Source organism: Leuciscus leuciscus (genome assembly GCF_965113295.1).
Source record: "Leuciscus leuciscus genome assembly, chromosome: 22".
Lineage (NCBI taxonomy): Eukaryota > Metazoa > Chordata > Actinopteri > Cypriniformes > Leuciscidae > Leuciscus > Leuciscus leuciscus.
Genome location: NC_138746.1, coordinates 33,834,822 through 33,850,650, shown reverse-complemented (window position 1 = coordinate 33,850,650; position 15,829 = coordinate 33,834,822). Strand labels below are relative to the sequence as shown.

The 15,829-nt window shown below is 40.7% G+C and overlaps 1 protein-coding gene across 1 annotated transcript in view; it reads right to left on the bottom strand.

Annotated features, from left to right (window-relative positions):
• The window catches only part of rab23 (RAB23, member RAS oncogene family), a 30,107-nt gene that overhangs the window by 5,455 nt on the left and 8,823 nt on the right, over positions 1-15,829 (bottom strand). Inside the window, exons 3-6 of the mRNA XM_082153911.1 lie at positions 5,075-5,160; positions 4,234-4,390; positions 3,708-3,790; positions 3,538-3,630 (exon numbers count right to left, since the gene is read on the bottom strand). Coding sequence (XP_082010037.1) covers positions 3,538-3,630; positions 3,708-3,790; positions 4,234-4,390; positions 5,075-5,160 — 419 coding nt within the window. The remainder of the gene's footprint in view (positions 1-3,537; positions 3,631-3,707; positions 3,791-4,233; positions 4,391-5,074; positions 5,161-15,829) is intronic.

The following is a 15,829-nucleotide window of genomic DNA, read 5'->3' as shown; positions in this document are numbered from 1 at the left end:
CAAGCGTTGTTCTTGAGAACGCTGCTATAGCCGCCACATAAACTTTGAGCGTGGAAGGGGTCCTGCCCTTATCCAACAGCTCTTGTAGGAAGGAAAGCACCTCCGTCACTCCACAATCTGTGGGTGACACGCCACGGGCTGTGCACCAGCCTGAAAACACTGACCATTTCGAGGAGTAGAGCCGTCTCGTAGACGGAGCTCTAGCCTGCGTGATCGTGTTTAATACTCCTTTAGGGAGTCCAACATGTACCCGTTGATGGCCCAGACATGAAGGGACCACAATTCCGGGTGAGGATGCCAGATCGAGCCGTGGGCCTGAGAGAGGAGGTCTCTCCTCACTGGCACTGGCCACGGGGCAGTGCTCGCTAACTGCATCACAACTGGGAACCAAGGTTGTTTTTCCCAGAACGGTGCTACAAGCAATACTGAGCATCCTTCTTCCCTGATCCGCTCTATCACCTGAGGCAGGAGAGAGACGGGGGGAAAAGCATAGAGCGGGCGGCGGGGCCATACATGAGCCAGCGCGTCCCTGCTCTTGGAGAAAAATTCCGGACAGTGAGCGTTTTCTTGAGACGCGAACAGGTCTACTTCCGCTCTGCCGAATTTCTTCCACAGCAGTTGGACTGTCTGTGGGTGTAGAGACCATTCGCCTGCCGGAACATTGTTCCTGGACAGTCTATCTGGTCCTATATTTAGGAGCCCTGGCACGTGCGCTGCTCTGAGCGAGCGCAGGTTGCGCTGAGCCCATACCAGGAGGCATTCTGCTAGCCTGTACAGGCTCCTGGACCTGAGGCCGCCCTAGCGATTTATGTAGGACACCACAGACATGTTGTCCGAGCGGACCAGGACGTGGCATCCTTTTATTTGGGGACAAAAACGCGTCAGCGCGTTGTCTACTGCCAGCATTTCGAGGCAGTTTATGTGCAGGAGCTTCTCCCGTTCTGACTACTGGCCGAAGAACGGTAGGTGAACGAAGGACGTGACGCTATCTGTATTTGAAAATACGCGTCTTTCAGATCTATTGACACGAACCAATCTCCTTGGCGAATCTGCGCGAGGATTTGTCTGGTCGTGAGCATCCTGAACTGTCGCTTCACAAGCACTCTGTTCAGTTGCCTTAGATCTAGTATGGGTCTGAGACCCCTGTCTTTTTTCGGTACCAGGAAGTATCTGCTGTATAGCCCTCCTTCGCTCTGAACTTGAGAGAGAGGCTCTATGGCCCCTTTGTTCAATAGTTTCGCCACTTCGGCTCGAAGTAAATGTGCTACTTCTGCTTTTACCGTTGTCTCGACGCGCGCCGTATAGCGGCGAGGGTGTCGGCGAAACTGTAGCGAATAGCCTCTTTTTATAATGTCCAGCACCCACCTCGAAACCCCGGGCAGCTTTGCCCATGCGTCTGCATGAATAGCTAGGGGTTGAATACGAAGCGCGCTCCGCTCGCTCAGTGATGGAGAAGCTTCGGTGTGCTGTAACACAAGCGTCGCGCTCGTGACATGGGGCGCGCTGATAACAGCGGGCAGATTGCCCGCGCTCGACTCCTCTGCGGCGGTCAACCGCGAGGGGGAGGGCTGGGCGGTTCCCGTGGGAACTGTCATGTCTATGTGTGGATGTGGGCGCGGGACAGCGGGCACATTTATCACACCGAAAGCATTGCTCGCTTGAGTGAAGCGAATGCACGCTGCTTTAGTTTTTACAGAAACCGTGAGACATGCATAACGTGGTGTTTGTGGGCACTGGGTAGTGGGCACATTTACCACGTTTGAAGCGCAATCGATCTGAGTCGATTTTATGTGCGCGGGCCCTGTGTGACAGGCTGTGCTTGTGTGTAGAGATGGGCACTGGGCAGTGGGCATTCTTACTACACATGAGACACCATCGGCCGTGGCCGGGACACCAGAAAATACACTCTTTTGGGGATTTATCGGGGTAGCCGTGAAAACGGCATTTGTGTGCAGGCAAGCGGGTGACAGAACCGGCTTGTTGGCTGCAGAAAACACTGGAACAGTCACATTTGCTGGAACTGGACGAGCGAATAACTTTGGTGTGAGTCCGGCCGCAGCGGGACTTGAACACCGTCGTTTCCCTAGGCGTGCTAGGACGACTTCGGGGCCTCGGGCGAGTCCCCAGGCGAGTCCTCAGAGTCGCCATGGTCATCAGCTCGCAGTGAGGGCAGCCGCCGTCAGCGAGCGCGAGAACTGCATGTTCCTCACCCAGGCAGGGAACGCAAACAACGTGGCGGTCCCCGTCGCTGAGTGTGGCTCTGCACGAGCCGCAGGAAGGCATCTTGAAAAAGACGCTAGCTCTTTTAGAATGTGTGTCGCGGCGGCGACACACACACACACACACACAGAGTACAGAGTAATCAAAGGATATAAGCGCCGGAAAGCGCAGCAGGAAGGCAAGGAAGGCGGCGCGGCCAGCGACTTCAGTGACTCGTCCCGCTGAAGGTGCTCTCTCTCAGACGGCGCGGCTTCTTCTCCAGCTCCAGCGATGCGTGTGCTTCGCTTGAAGGATGAAAAATCAGATAATAGCTGCCTGCGAGCGGTATTTATAGGCCTAGACCACGCCCGTTTTGGCGGGACGTGACGCACGCCAGGCCTCGCTCGATAGGCTGCTGCAGTTGCCGCAGAGCAGCCAATAGGCGCGCGAGCTGCCTTGCCTATGTCTGCATGCTGCCGCAACGATAATAATTTGGCTTCAATATCTCGCGGAAAAAGGATTTTCCCCCTAGCGTAAGATATCTTACGCAGTACGACAGACCTCTCGTAAGAGAACAGCTGTTTTCTATGTGAATGTATAGTGAAATGTAATTTATTCCTGTGATCAAAGCTGAATTTTCAGCATCATTACTCCAGTCTTCAGTGTCACATGATCCTTCAGAAATCATTCTAATATGATGATTTGATTTGAAACATTTATGATTATTATCTGTGTTGAAAACAGTTTTTTACATTTTTATTTCATGATGCTACGATGAATAGAAAGTTCAAAAGAACAGCATTTATCTGAAATGTAAAGCTTTTGTAACATTAAACACTACCGTTCAAAAGTTTGGGGTCAGTGAGAATTTTAATTTAATTTTTGGGGGAAATAAATAAAATAAAATCAATACTTTTATTTATCAAGGATGAGTTCAACTGATCAAAAGTTACAGTAAAGACATTTATAATGTTAGAAAATATTATATTTTAAATAAATGCTGTTCTTTTGAACTTTCTATTCATATTCTATATTCTATTCTATCTATTTCTATTCAGAAATTATTCTAATATATGATTTGATGCTCAAGAAACATTTATGATTATTATCAGTGTTGAAAACAGTTGTGCTGCTGCTTCATATCTCTGTGGAAACCGTGATACTTTGTTTTCAGGATTCTTTGATGAATAGAAAGTTCAAAAGAACAAAATTTATTTGAAAAAGAAACATTTCATAAATTAATCAAATTATTAATTTCTTTAATTAGAAAAAATTTGAGAATGCTACATTTGAACAGGACCGTATATAAAGTAATGTCACACAAAAGTTCAGTCTTACCTATTTTATTGCTGGATGTGTGAACAACCTCGCTCTCCTCCGCTGACTGTTGCTTGAGTCGATGCAGATATTTGTCAGCTAGATACTTAAAAACTACAACAAATACATTGTGTTATTTTATAATAAATAATAAAGCATAATCAGTTTTGTGAGCGGAAAGGCTTCGTCACCTTCATTGACGTTGAGATCTTCCTTCACTGATGTGCGATAGAATCTCAGCTTCAGCCTCTTAGCAAGACCTTCAGCCTCTTCACTGAAGCAACAACACACACACACACACACACACACACACACACACACACACACACACACACACACACACACACACACACACACACACACACACACACACACACACACACACACACACACACACACACACACACACACACACACACACATCAATCCCTGGAAAGCTAGAAAAAGCCTCTGGTGCTCTTCGTAATTTTTGGCCAAAACATTTGATTTATTTCTTTTATTGTTCTTCATCGGAATGGTACGAAACTTGGTAAAGGTTTTGGCACTTGCTGTGTGAACACACTAAAAATATCCTGGACATGATTCGAAAAGGTTAAATGATCCTGAAAAAAATAGTATAATTGTTCACAGTCTAAAATGAGCGCATTGGAAATGAATACCACTAGATGGCGCTAAAAATGACACAGTGCACCTTTCCAGAGCATCACTGACTCTTACTTCTTGATCACCGTGTCGTCCAGCAGATCGATCTTGTTCTGCACCAGGACCGTGGGAATGTCGCCCACCTCCATCTCCACCTTCTCCCTCCAGCTGCCGATGGCCTCGAACGAGTCTCTGTCAGTGGTGGAGAACACCAGCACACACGCCTGAGCTCCTGCGGGACCGATCACACGTCACTAGGGCTGCACAATATATCGGAATTATCGGAATATTGCAAATGTGTATATTGTGATATGCATATCGCAACGGCTTGCAATAACTGTGGTCATGAAGAAATCACTCACTGCTCTCGGCTGAATAACTTTAGCTTTAATAAGAATCAGGATATATTTAAATCATACAGTGAAAACTAAACAGTGTTTTATTTCTACATTTGATTATTCAGTTTCTGTTGTTAAATAACTCTAATGTAGGATAACCTGAACCCCGAGGTTTACACTGATGTTAAAATAACACTTCTTATACTACAGTAAAACACTGATGTTCACTTTCAGAAGCTGTAGGGATGTTTTCTAGTCACAAAAAGAAGGTGAAACACATTTAATTTGAAATATATTTGAAAGATAATTTAAGTTTATTTGACACACTTTAAGCATTATCGTATCGCATATCGAATATCGCATTATTTAATGAGTTATCACATTCTTCTTCAATATCGTGCAGCCCTACACGTCTCTCACACACACACACACACACACACACACACACACACACACACACACACACACACACACACACACACACACACACACACACACACACACACACACACACACACACACACACACACACACACACACACACACACACACACACACACACACACACACACACACACCTCTGTAATAGGCCTTGGTGATGGCGTCAAACTCCTCTTGTCCTGCCGTGTCCCACAACATCAATCTCACGTCCTCGTCGTTCACTCTGGAACACATGCAAACAACCTCAAAATGCATATATGCACAGGTCTAACAGCTACAGTCTTAAAAACAGGGTTTAAAATGGGTTTTCACAGCGATGCCATAGAAAAACTCCCAAAAGAAGCTTTCAGTGAACCGTTATTAGAAAACAACCATTTTGTTTTAATATAAATAGAGGTGTAACAATAGATCGCAATACAAAAAATCAATAATATGTATCGAGGATAGTGACTATATGTATTGTGTATAATTCACCCAAAACAAAAATTACTGTAGGGTGTGAGTTTTAGTGTCAGTACTACATTAAACTACTATATAATGTTGAATATAATGTATAATAATGCAATGGGGGAATATTTGTGGGTCCTGATAATGCCAAATGTCTTGTTACCAGTAAAAAGTGGAATGCATTATTTTAAATATATCTAGTCAGTGAAACAGTGCAAGCATATTCATCTACAATAATTCAGTGTTTTCATCTTCAGAATAATGAATATGTTTATTCTGGTGTCTCTATTGTCCTGTTCATTGGGTTTCCAACACTGAGTCCAAGCCTATTCATTTACACCCACAATGTAATACCAAATTTAGCATTTTTATCAATAGTACATTTTTTGTTATCATATGTGACCCTGGACCACAAAACCAGTCACATGGGTCTTTAAAAAAAATTTTTTTATTGAGATTTATACATCCTCTGAAAACTGGATAAATAAGCTTTCCAGTGATGTATGGTTTGTTAGGATAGGCAATAGACAATATTTGGTCGAGATACAACTATGAGCATTAATACATAGAGGCAGGAAGAAGTACTTTAAACCAGCCTTTATTAATGTTTAAGAGACTGGGTCTGTGGGACTGTTTCTGTGGGACGAGTCTGAGGGAAGAACAGGAGACAATGGTAAGGAGAATAAAGAAGACAAAAGGTAGGTAAAATAAAAAGTGAATCCCCAGAAACAGTCTGACAGCCCCAGCCCCAAACCCCATCTCTGCAATAATAATGAATAAAGGCTGGTATCTAAAGTACTTCTTCCTGCCTCTATGTATTAATGCTCATGGGTAGCCGTAATGGATTCCATTCAGACCTTAACATTAAGTATTTTACTGTTATGTGTCACCAAGATTCAACAAGACATGTTCACCTGGCTAGACCCAATGTTTAGATCTGTTGTGGTATTTATGCAAATTAGCACATACGTAATTAGATTATGCACCGTTTGTCCATGTTAACAAACAATAAAAAAAAACTTGGAATACATTTTTTGTTTGTCTTGATGCAAGTAATCAACTCAGTAATGTTCATGGTGATATCTAAAGGTTAAAAGTTGTACCCTATTCACGTAAGAAAAAGAATGAATAGGCGTATGAATAGGCATATGAATATGGTATATTTGGGTCTTTTTCGAAACTTTCCCCAAATGGGATTCTTCAGGGCTTTTTTTTCCTTACTCAGGACATATTGAGGATACAAAATCAGTTGAGTTTGCTTCTGTTGCAATTTGTTCAAGGTTGACCCCCATTTTGGCTTAAAATGACTGGACTAAAATATAAAGAACCTTTTTTTCCAGTATTAAGAGCCTTTGTGGAACGGAAAGGTTCTATAGATGTTAAAGATTCTTCATTGTCAATAAAAGAACCTTTATTTTTAAGAGTGCAATAGACCGTTGAAAAAGCCTTTAAAACGCAACAGTTACATCAAATAATTGGGTCATAAACTGCTTAGCCTAGTCATAACTTTAAGTCAGTTACATAAAAAGATAGATTGGTCTAATCTGAATCCAAGAAGTGAGACTGATTAGCCCTAATGAACTGCTTTGTTGGTCAGACTAATTCTTAAGACTAATCTTAAAGGGTTTGTTCAAGCCATCCTAGATGTATATGAGTTTCTTCTTTCAGCCAAACACAGTCAGAGTTATATTACAAAATATCCTGTCTTTATAATGGGAGTGAATGGTTCCTGAGATTCTGAAGCCCAAAAAGCGCATATATAAATTAAGTAATTAAATAAGTAATCCATTATTATTATTATAAAAGGACTTCTGAAGCGAAACGATGCGTTTTGTGAGAAGAATATCCATATTTATAACTTTATAACCCATAATCACTGGCTTCGGGTAATGGCATAAAAATTTATAATTTTCTTACAAAAACTTGTATTAACCCCTGGAGTCGTATGGATTACTTTTATGATGGATGGATGCGCTTTTTGGGGGCTTCTAAGGTACCATTCAGTCCCATTATAAAACTTGGATGAGGCAGCATATTTTTTAATATAACTCCGATTGTGTTTGGCTAAAAGAAGAAAGTCATATACAGCTAGAATGGCTTAAGGGTGAGTAAATTATGGGATCATTTTCACCCAAAAATGAAAACTCTAGTCAGTAATTACTCTCAACCTCATGTTGTTCAACCCCGTAAGACTTCCGTTCATCTTCAGAACACAAATGAAGATATTTCTGATTAAATCTGAGAGCTGTCTCACTCCTCCATAGGCTTCTCTGTTATTGAAACTTGCCGGCCCAGAAAGTTAGTAAAGATAATGTTTAAAATAGTCCAAATGTCTACAGTGGCTCAAGCTTAAGTTTATCAAGCGATGAGAATACTTTAAGTGCGCAAAAACACACAAAAATACGACTTTATTCAACTCTTCATTTTCTTCTGTGTTTCTCTGAGTGAGTTCACGTAGTGTAACAGCGCAGCGCTTCTGGGTTGTACGTCAGAACGGAGGCTCACTATTGGCCGACGCTGGTCATGTGTGTGATGCTGGCCAATAGTGAGCCTACGTTTAGACTACTTTCTGGGCCGGCAAGTTTCAATAACAGAGAAGCCTATGGAGGAGTGAGACAGCTCTCAGATTTAATCAGAAATATCTTCATTTGTGTTCTGAAGATGATCGAAAGTCTTACGGGGTTGAACAACATGAGGGAGAGTAATTACTGACAGAATTTTTGGGTGAAATAACCCTTTTAAATTAGCGGCTATGTTTATGCAACTGGTCCCTGCTTTCGCTCTCAGTTTGACTAAGCTTTGAAACCGATGAAGCCACTGACAGCTCATTTGTTCCTCGTTTCGTTTTACGTGTACAGCCAGTAAACCACACAGATTTTCTCTGGCGTTCCCAGCCGATGTCACATCTCATGTTATAATAGCTGGAAAGAGCCTGAGATCCAGGAACTACACGTGTGTGTCATCTACTGCGAACAAAGGCAAGAGGATCTTCTTTTCCCAAGGGTTTGCCTGAGCGTCACCGCGTGTTATTTGTCATTTCCCATATTTAAATGGAAATAGGAAACGTGCTTGTTCAGAAGTGTTAAATCATCTCTCTCTCGGGTCAAGCGTGAGCCATGTTTACTGGCCGTTATTTCTGTTTATGTGACCCACTTTAGGCTGTTTGAGAGCTGTTTACAGTACGTATGAGTGGAATACTGAACATAGTGCAAAAAGCAGCATATGAAACACAGATGGGCAGATGGCAAAATATATCTCAGTATGAAAATTCAATATCACAATAACAGAGTATGTCAAATGGGGTTGCTTGACCATTTTTGATTTTCTTCATTTCTTTTGAGTGATTATAATGGACGCTTGTTTCCACCACGGAATTTAAAGAAAAAACATTTTTGTGTGTGTTTTTTTAAAGTCAGAATTACAAGACATAAACTTGCAATTGTGAAATATGAAGTCTGAAGAATTACGAGGTATAGTCTAAAATCAGTAGCCTACATCAAGATGTTAGGTCTGGCAACTCACCATTGGCACGGCTCAATCCGAGGGGCGGGATAAACGGCTGTCTCTCAAAATCCCTCTGCACGCAATAGGATAGCGCTACAACCAATCAGAGCAACGAAGAAGGCTAGTTGGTATATTAAACTTTTGCTTTTGCCGTATCCAGTCGACAAAACTCCAACACATCTTCCTTTTTTAAGAATGACTTAAGTGCCGATCTTTGCTATTTTCTCAAAGAAAAGCTTAACTCCAAGTCCTCCAGAGTTGCGGCCAAAGCCGATTCAAAAGACCGCTGTTCGCCAGCAGCAGGGAACCGTCGCAACTCTGTCGTCATTATATTAAGCCCGCCCCGCCTACTCTATACACGATGTGATTGGCCTGACCTGAGTTTGGTTTTTCCAGGTCGAAAGTCAACGGAGAGTTGCTAGACTACAGGGGCTGCAAAATAAATGTTGCTGCCGCTAGCGTGCGTCTAGATTTCTAGGCTATAAAATCAGAACTGCAAGAAAAAAAGTCAGAATTGCGAGATATAACTCAACGGTAGGGCTAGGACGGTATGGATTTCTTCTTACTGTGGTTGAAAAGCAAGAAATTCCTGCGGTAGAGCGGTAAACCGCTTTAAATCTGAAATACTGAAGCCTTTATAAAATAACACAGTGCTACTGCACAGCCATACAGTGCTGAGGCTTACTCGCGCGCTATTGGCTGGTCAGTGGGAACTGCACGAACCAATGGCAGAGTGGTGTAACTGCGCGAACCAATCGGTGCGAAGCCCGCCGGACTCAGGCAGGGGAATCCCGGGGAAATTCCAGGGGGAATCCGCCTACAAAAGGTTGGAATTGCCATGATTCAGGTTTTTATCATTTTCTAAATATTTCATATGTGTATTTAATACATATATTAAATATGTATACGAAATATAATTCTGCAAAAAGTCAGAATTGCGAGATATAAACTCAGTCACACTTTAGATTAGATTAGTGTCCAATTCTCACTATTAACAATGACTTTTGCCTCAGTAAACTCATAATGACTGCTTATTAATAGTGAATAAGGTAGTTGTTACGTTTATGTATTGGGTGGATTAAGGGATGTAGAATATGATCATGCAGAATAAGGCATTAATACTGTATGTGCTTTATGAGTACTAATAAACAGCCAATATCCTAGTAATATGCAAGCTAATAAACAACTAGTTAATAGTGAGAATTGGACCCTAAACTAAAGTGTTACCAAAGTCTGTGAGAAACAAGTCAGAACTGCATGAACGCTCACAGCCAGAGGAGAGTTTGCGTAAAATTACCGGACTGAACATAAATATTGGACGAACAATTTTTGGTCCTGAAACATGGGCTGCATGATGTATCGTATAGAGTCGCACACCGTATTCAGTTCTCCTTCACGCGTACTTGTGCTTGAACGGACAAATATATGATGCAAAATTATTCTAAAATGGGGAGCATCCTCAACAAACAATAGAGAAAGAAAATGGATGCGTATCATTATATTGGATCAGTGCATTCGCTCTTAAAGTGACAGCAGCCTAATATTCCTGTCATTAATGTTAATCAAACAACAAAATACAAAGAGTAACTCACTTTTGTAGCTGTAACAAAGATTCATTATATTTAAATTATACAGTGAAGACTATGCAGTTATTTTACAGTTAATTACTCAATTTATGTACCCGAATACAGTTTATTTAATTTGCATCTTTGTTCTATTGTATTTACCTATGCTTGTAATTTGTTTTGTTTATTATTTTCTACGCAGATTCTCTCCCCTAAAAAATCCCCCCAATCACTGAATGATTCATTCTTTCCAAATCGAGCTTTTCAAGTAATCTGGTGGGGTTTTTTTTTTTCATGTCGCAATAAAGATTGCAGAAAAACTAAATATCGCAATGTCAGTTTTTACCATCCTCGTGCAGCCCTATCCTGACTTCACAGAAGATATTTTGAACATTTTTCAATATTTAGACCACAGGAGAGTTTCAACCATTATAACAAAAAGTGTTTATAAAATGATTTTTGCTACTCTGCCCTGGCTTTAAAGGTCCCATGACATGGATTATTTTATTATTTTATAATGTTTCCTGGGGTGCCCTTATAATGTTATGGCGCTTTTCCATTGCCAGTACCAGCTCGGCTCGCATTTCGCTCTGTTTTCCATTGCAGATAGTACCTCCACAATAGTACCTGGTTGTCATAGCAACGCCGCAGGAAACTGCCGTGACTTAATCTTTTACGCGAGACACACCCGCTACCCACACACACAGGACAATGAAGGAAATCGAGTGTATGCTGTTTTTGGATGTTTTTGTTTTTGCTGTTTTTTATTCAGGATACTCCGTCTGGCGCGTGCAATGATGACGCAGTGAATAGTGACGATTCTCTCTGACCAATCAGCAGTCTGCCTTGTTTTCACGTCACATTTTAGTATCGCCTCAGCTCGCTCAGAACCTCGCCGGAGGTGGTACGAAAAAAAGTACCTGGAAGCGGGTACAGGTACAACTTTTACACCGTGGAAAACCAAACAGAGCCGAGTCGAGTCGAGTCGAGGCGAGCTGGTACTGTGTAGTGGAAAAGCACCATTAGTATGTTTTAAAAATCAAATTTTTTTATAATTTAGAAATAAAGGCATTTTTCCTATCCTGATTTTAGCCTCAATGCAGTTTCTGCACTCTTACTAATGCTTTCACCAATGCAAACATGAGCTTTGTTGTGCAGCGTAACAGCGGCATTGATTTCATAACGAGTTTTGGCAAGTGTCCAGATAAACTCGCGCTGTGTGATTGACAGCTTGGGCGATTGGATAGGGATTGTTCTTTGATCGCTTTCTGTATTTTAATCACAGTTTAAGTAAGATTATTTTCATCCTACCAAGAGAAACGATGTGAAGTTGATCGTTTAGTCACTGGCTTGATTTACTGATGCATAAACAGTATTGAACGACTTTGAGAGAAAGATTATCTGTCTGAACTTGAACAATTACACATCAGAAATTCACATAACCCACTGGTTCTTCAGAGGCTCGGATGAAGGAACTAAAAAAATACTTTTGTGTTCATTTGTACATCCAAACACTGAGCAACTGCAATGCTTCGCTCGTTTGCAAGCCATGATGTCTCTCGAGGAAACACCAATATCGCGCTCGCTCGCGCAGCTCATTTTCTCATGGGCGGCCAAAGAAGAGAAAGGGGAGGTTACCTTTCCCCTTATGATGACATAAAGGGAAGATTCTAGATTTCATTTTCTCAAAAATACCCAGGGCTTGGTTTACACCTATCAAAATGTCTAGCCACTGGGGGACCATCGGCAGGCTAAGGGGAACTCATATTAAGGTTAAAAAACCTCATAAAGTCACATTTTCATGTCATGGGACCTTTAAGCGAGAAAGTGTGAAAAAAAGTGCAGTTTTACAATGTGCTGTAAACTGGTTTTCAGATTGCACTGGTTGCAGAGCTACGGCTAGAAGAATTCAGGGGAAAAGCCTATTTTATTATGTGCTTAAACTACAATGGTCCACTTGAGATGGATTAACTCAAACTGATTTATATAACATGCCTATTAATGGATAATCTGGGAAATTAGAAACAATGAAAAAATACTTATTCAGAATGTGATGGCTGCAAAGGAAATTATCAGATTATTCATAACAAAGGAATGATGAGTCTTACATCAGTGCAAAATCAGCTTCATAGTGTGTGAGTATGGGGTTAAAAACAAAACTCAAAATGTCACAATAACAGCAGCCGAGCCATATAACACCGCCTGGCACTGTGCTTCGCCTGACACTTACAGGTTTCTCCTCACCTTCACTCGCTGAGTTTTTAAATTCCAGCGGATGATATGCACACGACTGCCTCCCTCACTGTATATCAGTGGCGGCTGCTGGTCTTTCAAAGAGGGGAAGCTCATTTTCGGCTTACATCATAAAAATTGTCCATTTATTTATACGTAAATTCTACGTTCCTTTTCAAGAAAATGCTCTGTGACCCTGTCGTACCAACTAGCCGTCTTTTCCAGTGACTTGACCAGTGTCCTCTCAATGGCCAGCAGAGCTAGGTATAATTGTATAAATGTAATAATATAATAAAGGTATAAATAATAATAATATAATAAAGTATAATAATACAACTACTACTAATATATATATTTTTTTTTTTAATAATTATTTTTTTAATTATTGCTAATAATAATATAAGTAATAATATAATAAAGGTATAAATGTATAATTGTGTGAAATGTATTATAAAAATTGGCTAGCAATTTCGACAAGCAAATACCAAGAAATATGTTGCAGCAGTTTGTCTTTCGACTACACTTGAGAAGTCCGCGATGGGACTGAGCTCGAACAGCTTCAGCGGCAGAGACTTTTATTGTATGAAATCGCTGTCAATCAAAAGGAGATGCAGCCTTTCGACAGACCCTCCAATCATCACGCAGAAGCCCCGAGTCCAGGCCAGCCCACTCCTCATTCACCCCAGAGACGCTGAGCGTCCGCGGGCGGGACATAATCGCAGCATTTATCCAGTGACCGTCTAGTTTCGAAGCACTGAAAACTGTTCAGAGCAGCTTCACTGAAGTCACTGATGCTGGGCTTCAATAAGGAAATGCACATTTTTTGACATTATAGGGGAAGCCGAGCTTCCCTTACAGTCTTAAGGCGAGACACTACAGGTGAATAGGGTAAAAATGTTAACTAGCAGATATCACCATGAAACTTTCCTCAGTTGATTACCTACATTAAGATGAGAAAAAAAAATGTATCACAAGTTTTCTGTAATTTAATGTTTAAATATGCAAATTAGGCCATATCTAATTAAATATGCACTAATTTGCATATATTTAAAGGGACACTGTGTAGGAATTTCTCCCATCTAGTATTTTGCATTCAAATGAATAATGCTCTCCAGCGCCTCACTTTTTCAAATGCGCGTTGCATCTACGGTAGCCGTTATGTACCAAAAAGCTATGACAGGATGTCTTATAATAGCACTTCGAGTTTTTCTTGGTGAAACTGAAACTTGAAACAACGAAAAAAAGATTGTTAGTTATCAATTACTGACTGTGAAAAACATTAACTATGGTAATTAGTAGTAATGCCTTCTTTACTCGTTATATTTTTTGAAGTACGTGCATTGTTAGATATCATCATCATCAGAGCCTTCTCTAACGTTACTTTACTCAATAGCTGCTATTCATCAAAGAGTCTGTTTAACTTTTAACTATAAATGTTCTACTGTCTATATAACATAGCTGCCAACTTTTGAGTTTTGCTTGGAGTGAGATTTATGGAGGAGCGGGGGGTGGGGGGGATATCTACACAAGATAGGCATTCATTTTTCTCAAGAAAAAAACAACTCACCTAATGCTGTAAACATACAGAAAGATACATAATGCGTTTTTTTTTTATTATAATAACTTTATTTAAGGATATAAATACAAATATAATAAATATGTAATATAGTACACATATTTAGCAAAATACTCTTTATAGCTCTTTTTTTCTAGCCAACTAACTGCTAGCCTTTATTATGCTCATTAAATGGCTTTCCTGAGGTAAATGTTGTGACATACATAATTGTTCTCCAGCTGTTTACCATTTGTTTGATTGATTGGTCGATATAATGTATGAGGAATATACATTTCGGTAAGTTGTACTGTATCTTTCAACATTGTTCATTTGTGTTTATTTACTAGCTAGAGATGATCGGTTCACGTGCCGCTAGGGATCCGTCGTGACTCGCGTCACATTTACAAGCGCCAAAAACAGTATATATTGTTTGAATTTCGTAATAAAAGGGACAGAATCTGAGAGCTGAGATTTGTTTATATCATAAGTAACCTGCTCTGTCTATTCTGTCAGTCTCCATGTCCTCTTTGCTTCGCGATAAAGTACACAACCAAGCAATGAAAAAAAAGCTTGTAATTAAGGCCGTAACATTGACTTACCTGTCGAGAAGAAAGCAGGAAACTTCAGCGTCTCTTTTGAAAGCTTTCTCCTGCATTAGCTATCCCGACATTAACCCTTGTTTTTGTAATCTCCGGTCACGTTTCCTTTTACGGTCTATTTTGAACTTTTTCGACGACGAGGACTCCTTATCCTGTGACTCAGCATATGTATGAATGAACGGTGTATAAATAACCGTGCAGTGCAGCCTTTTAAACTTGCTGGTGCAGTGACAAGCGCCTCTCACTGCTCTGCGCCTCCGCTTCTGCTGGCTTCAGTCACGTGACGCTGGCTCTGAACGAAATGCGTTGTGGAAACGCCTTGGCCTAGTACTTTTTGTCCCTCTCTGCTATTATAGTTTTTCAAGATGGCGGAACTACATGGAAGCCTCCGTGGACTTACCCGTCCCATGTATATAAAGATAATAAATTCTTCGTTTACGAGGATTAGTCTGATCATTGGCATAGGTATTTGTACAACATTGAGGGCATATTTATGAATAAAAATACTGATTTTAGATAATAAAATACCTAAAAAGCTACACATAGTCCCTTTAAAAAAACGAAATCTGAGTATTGGATAAAGCCAGGTTAAAAATAATTTTTTCAATGTGTTCACAAATTACAATTACAGAGGGATTTATGGATTTCTACTTTTGTTATCCTGTAAATCAGAATATACTGTCAATAGCAAATGTTTTTTGGAATCAAATGTTATATAAATCAGGCTAGGAATGATATATTTACAAATCCCTCTGTAAATGTCTTCATAATATAACTAGGTACAAGACTGGAAGGTTTGGTGTATATCGGTGCTACTGAAGTGGAGATTTCGGACTTGGAGAATGAGAGAAAAGTCATTTTGAGAAAACAGGCTTTAAAGATTTATCATCAGCCAATGAGATTGTGCATTCAGCCCTTTTACTTTCACGATTGGTTGCTGCTAAAAAGGAAATGACCATATTTGGATCCGACAGCATTGTGTAGGAGAGA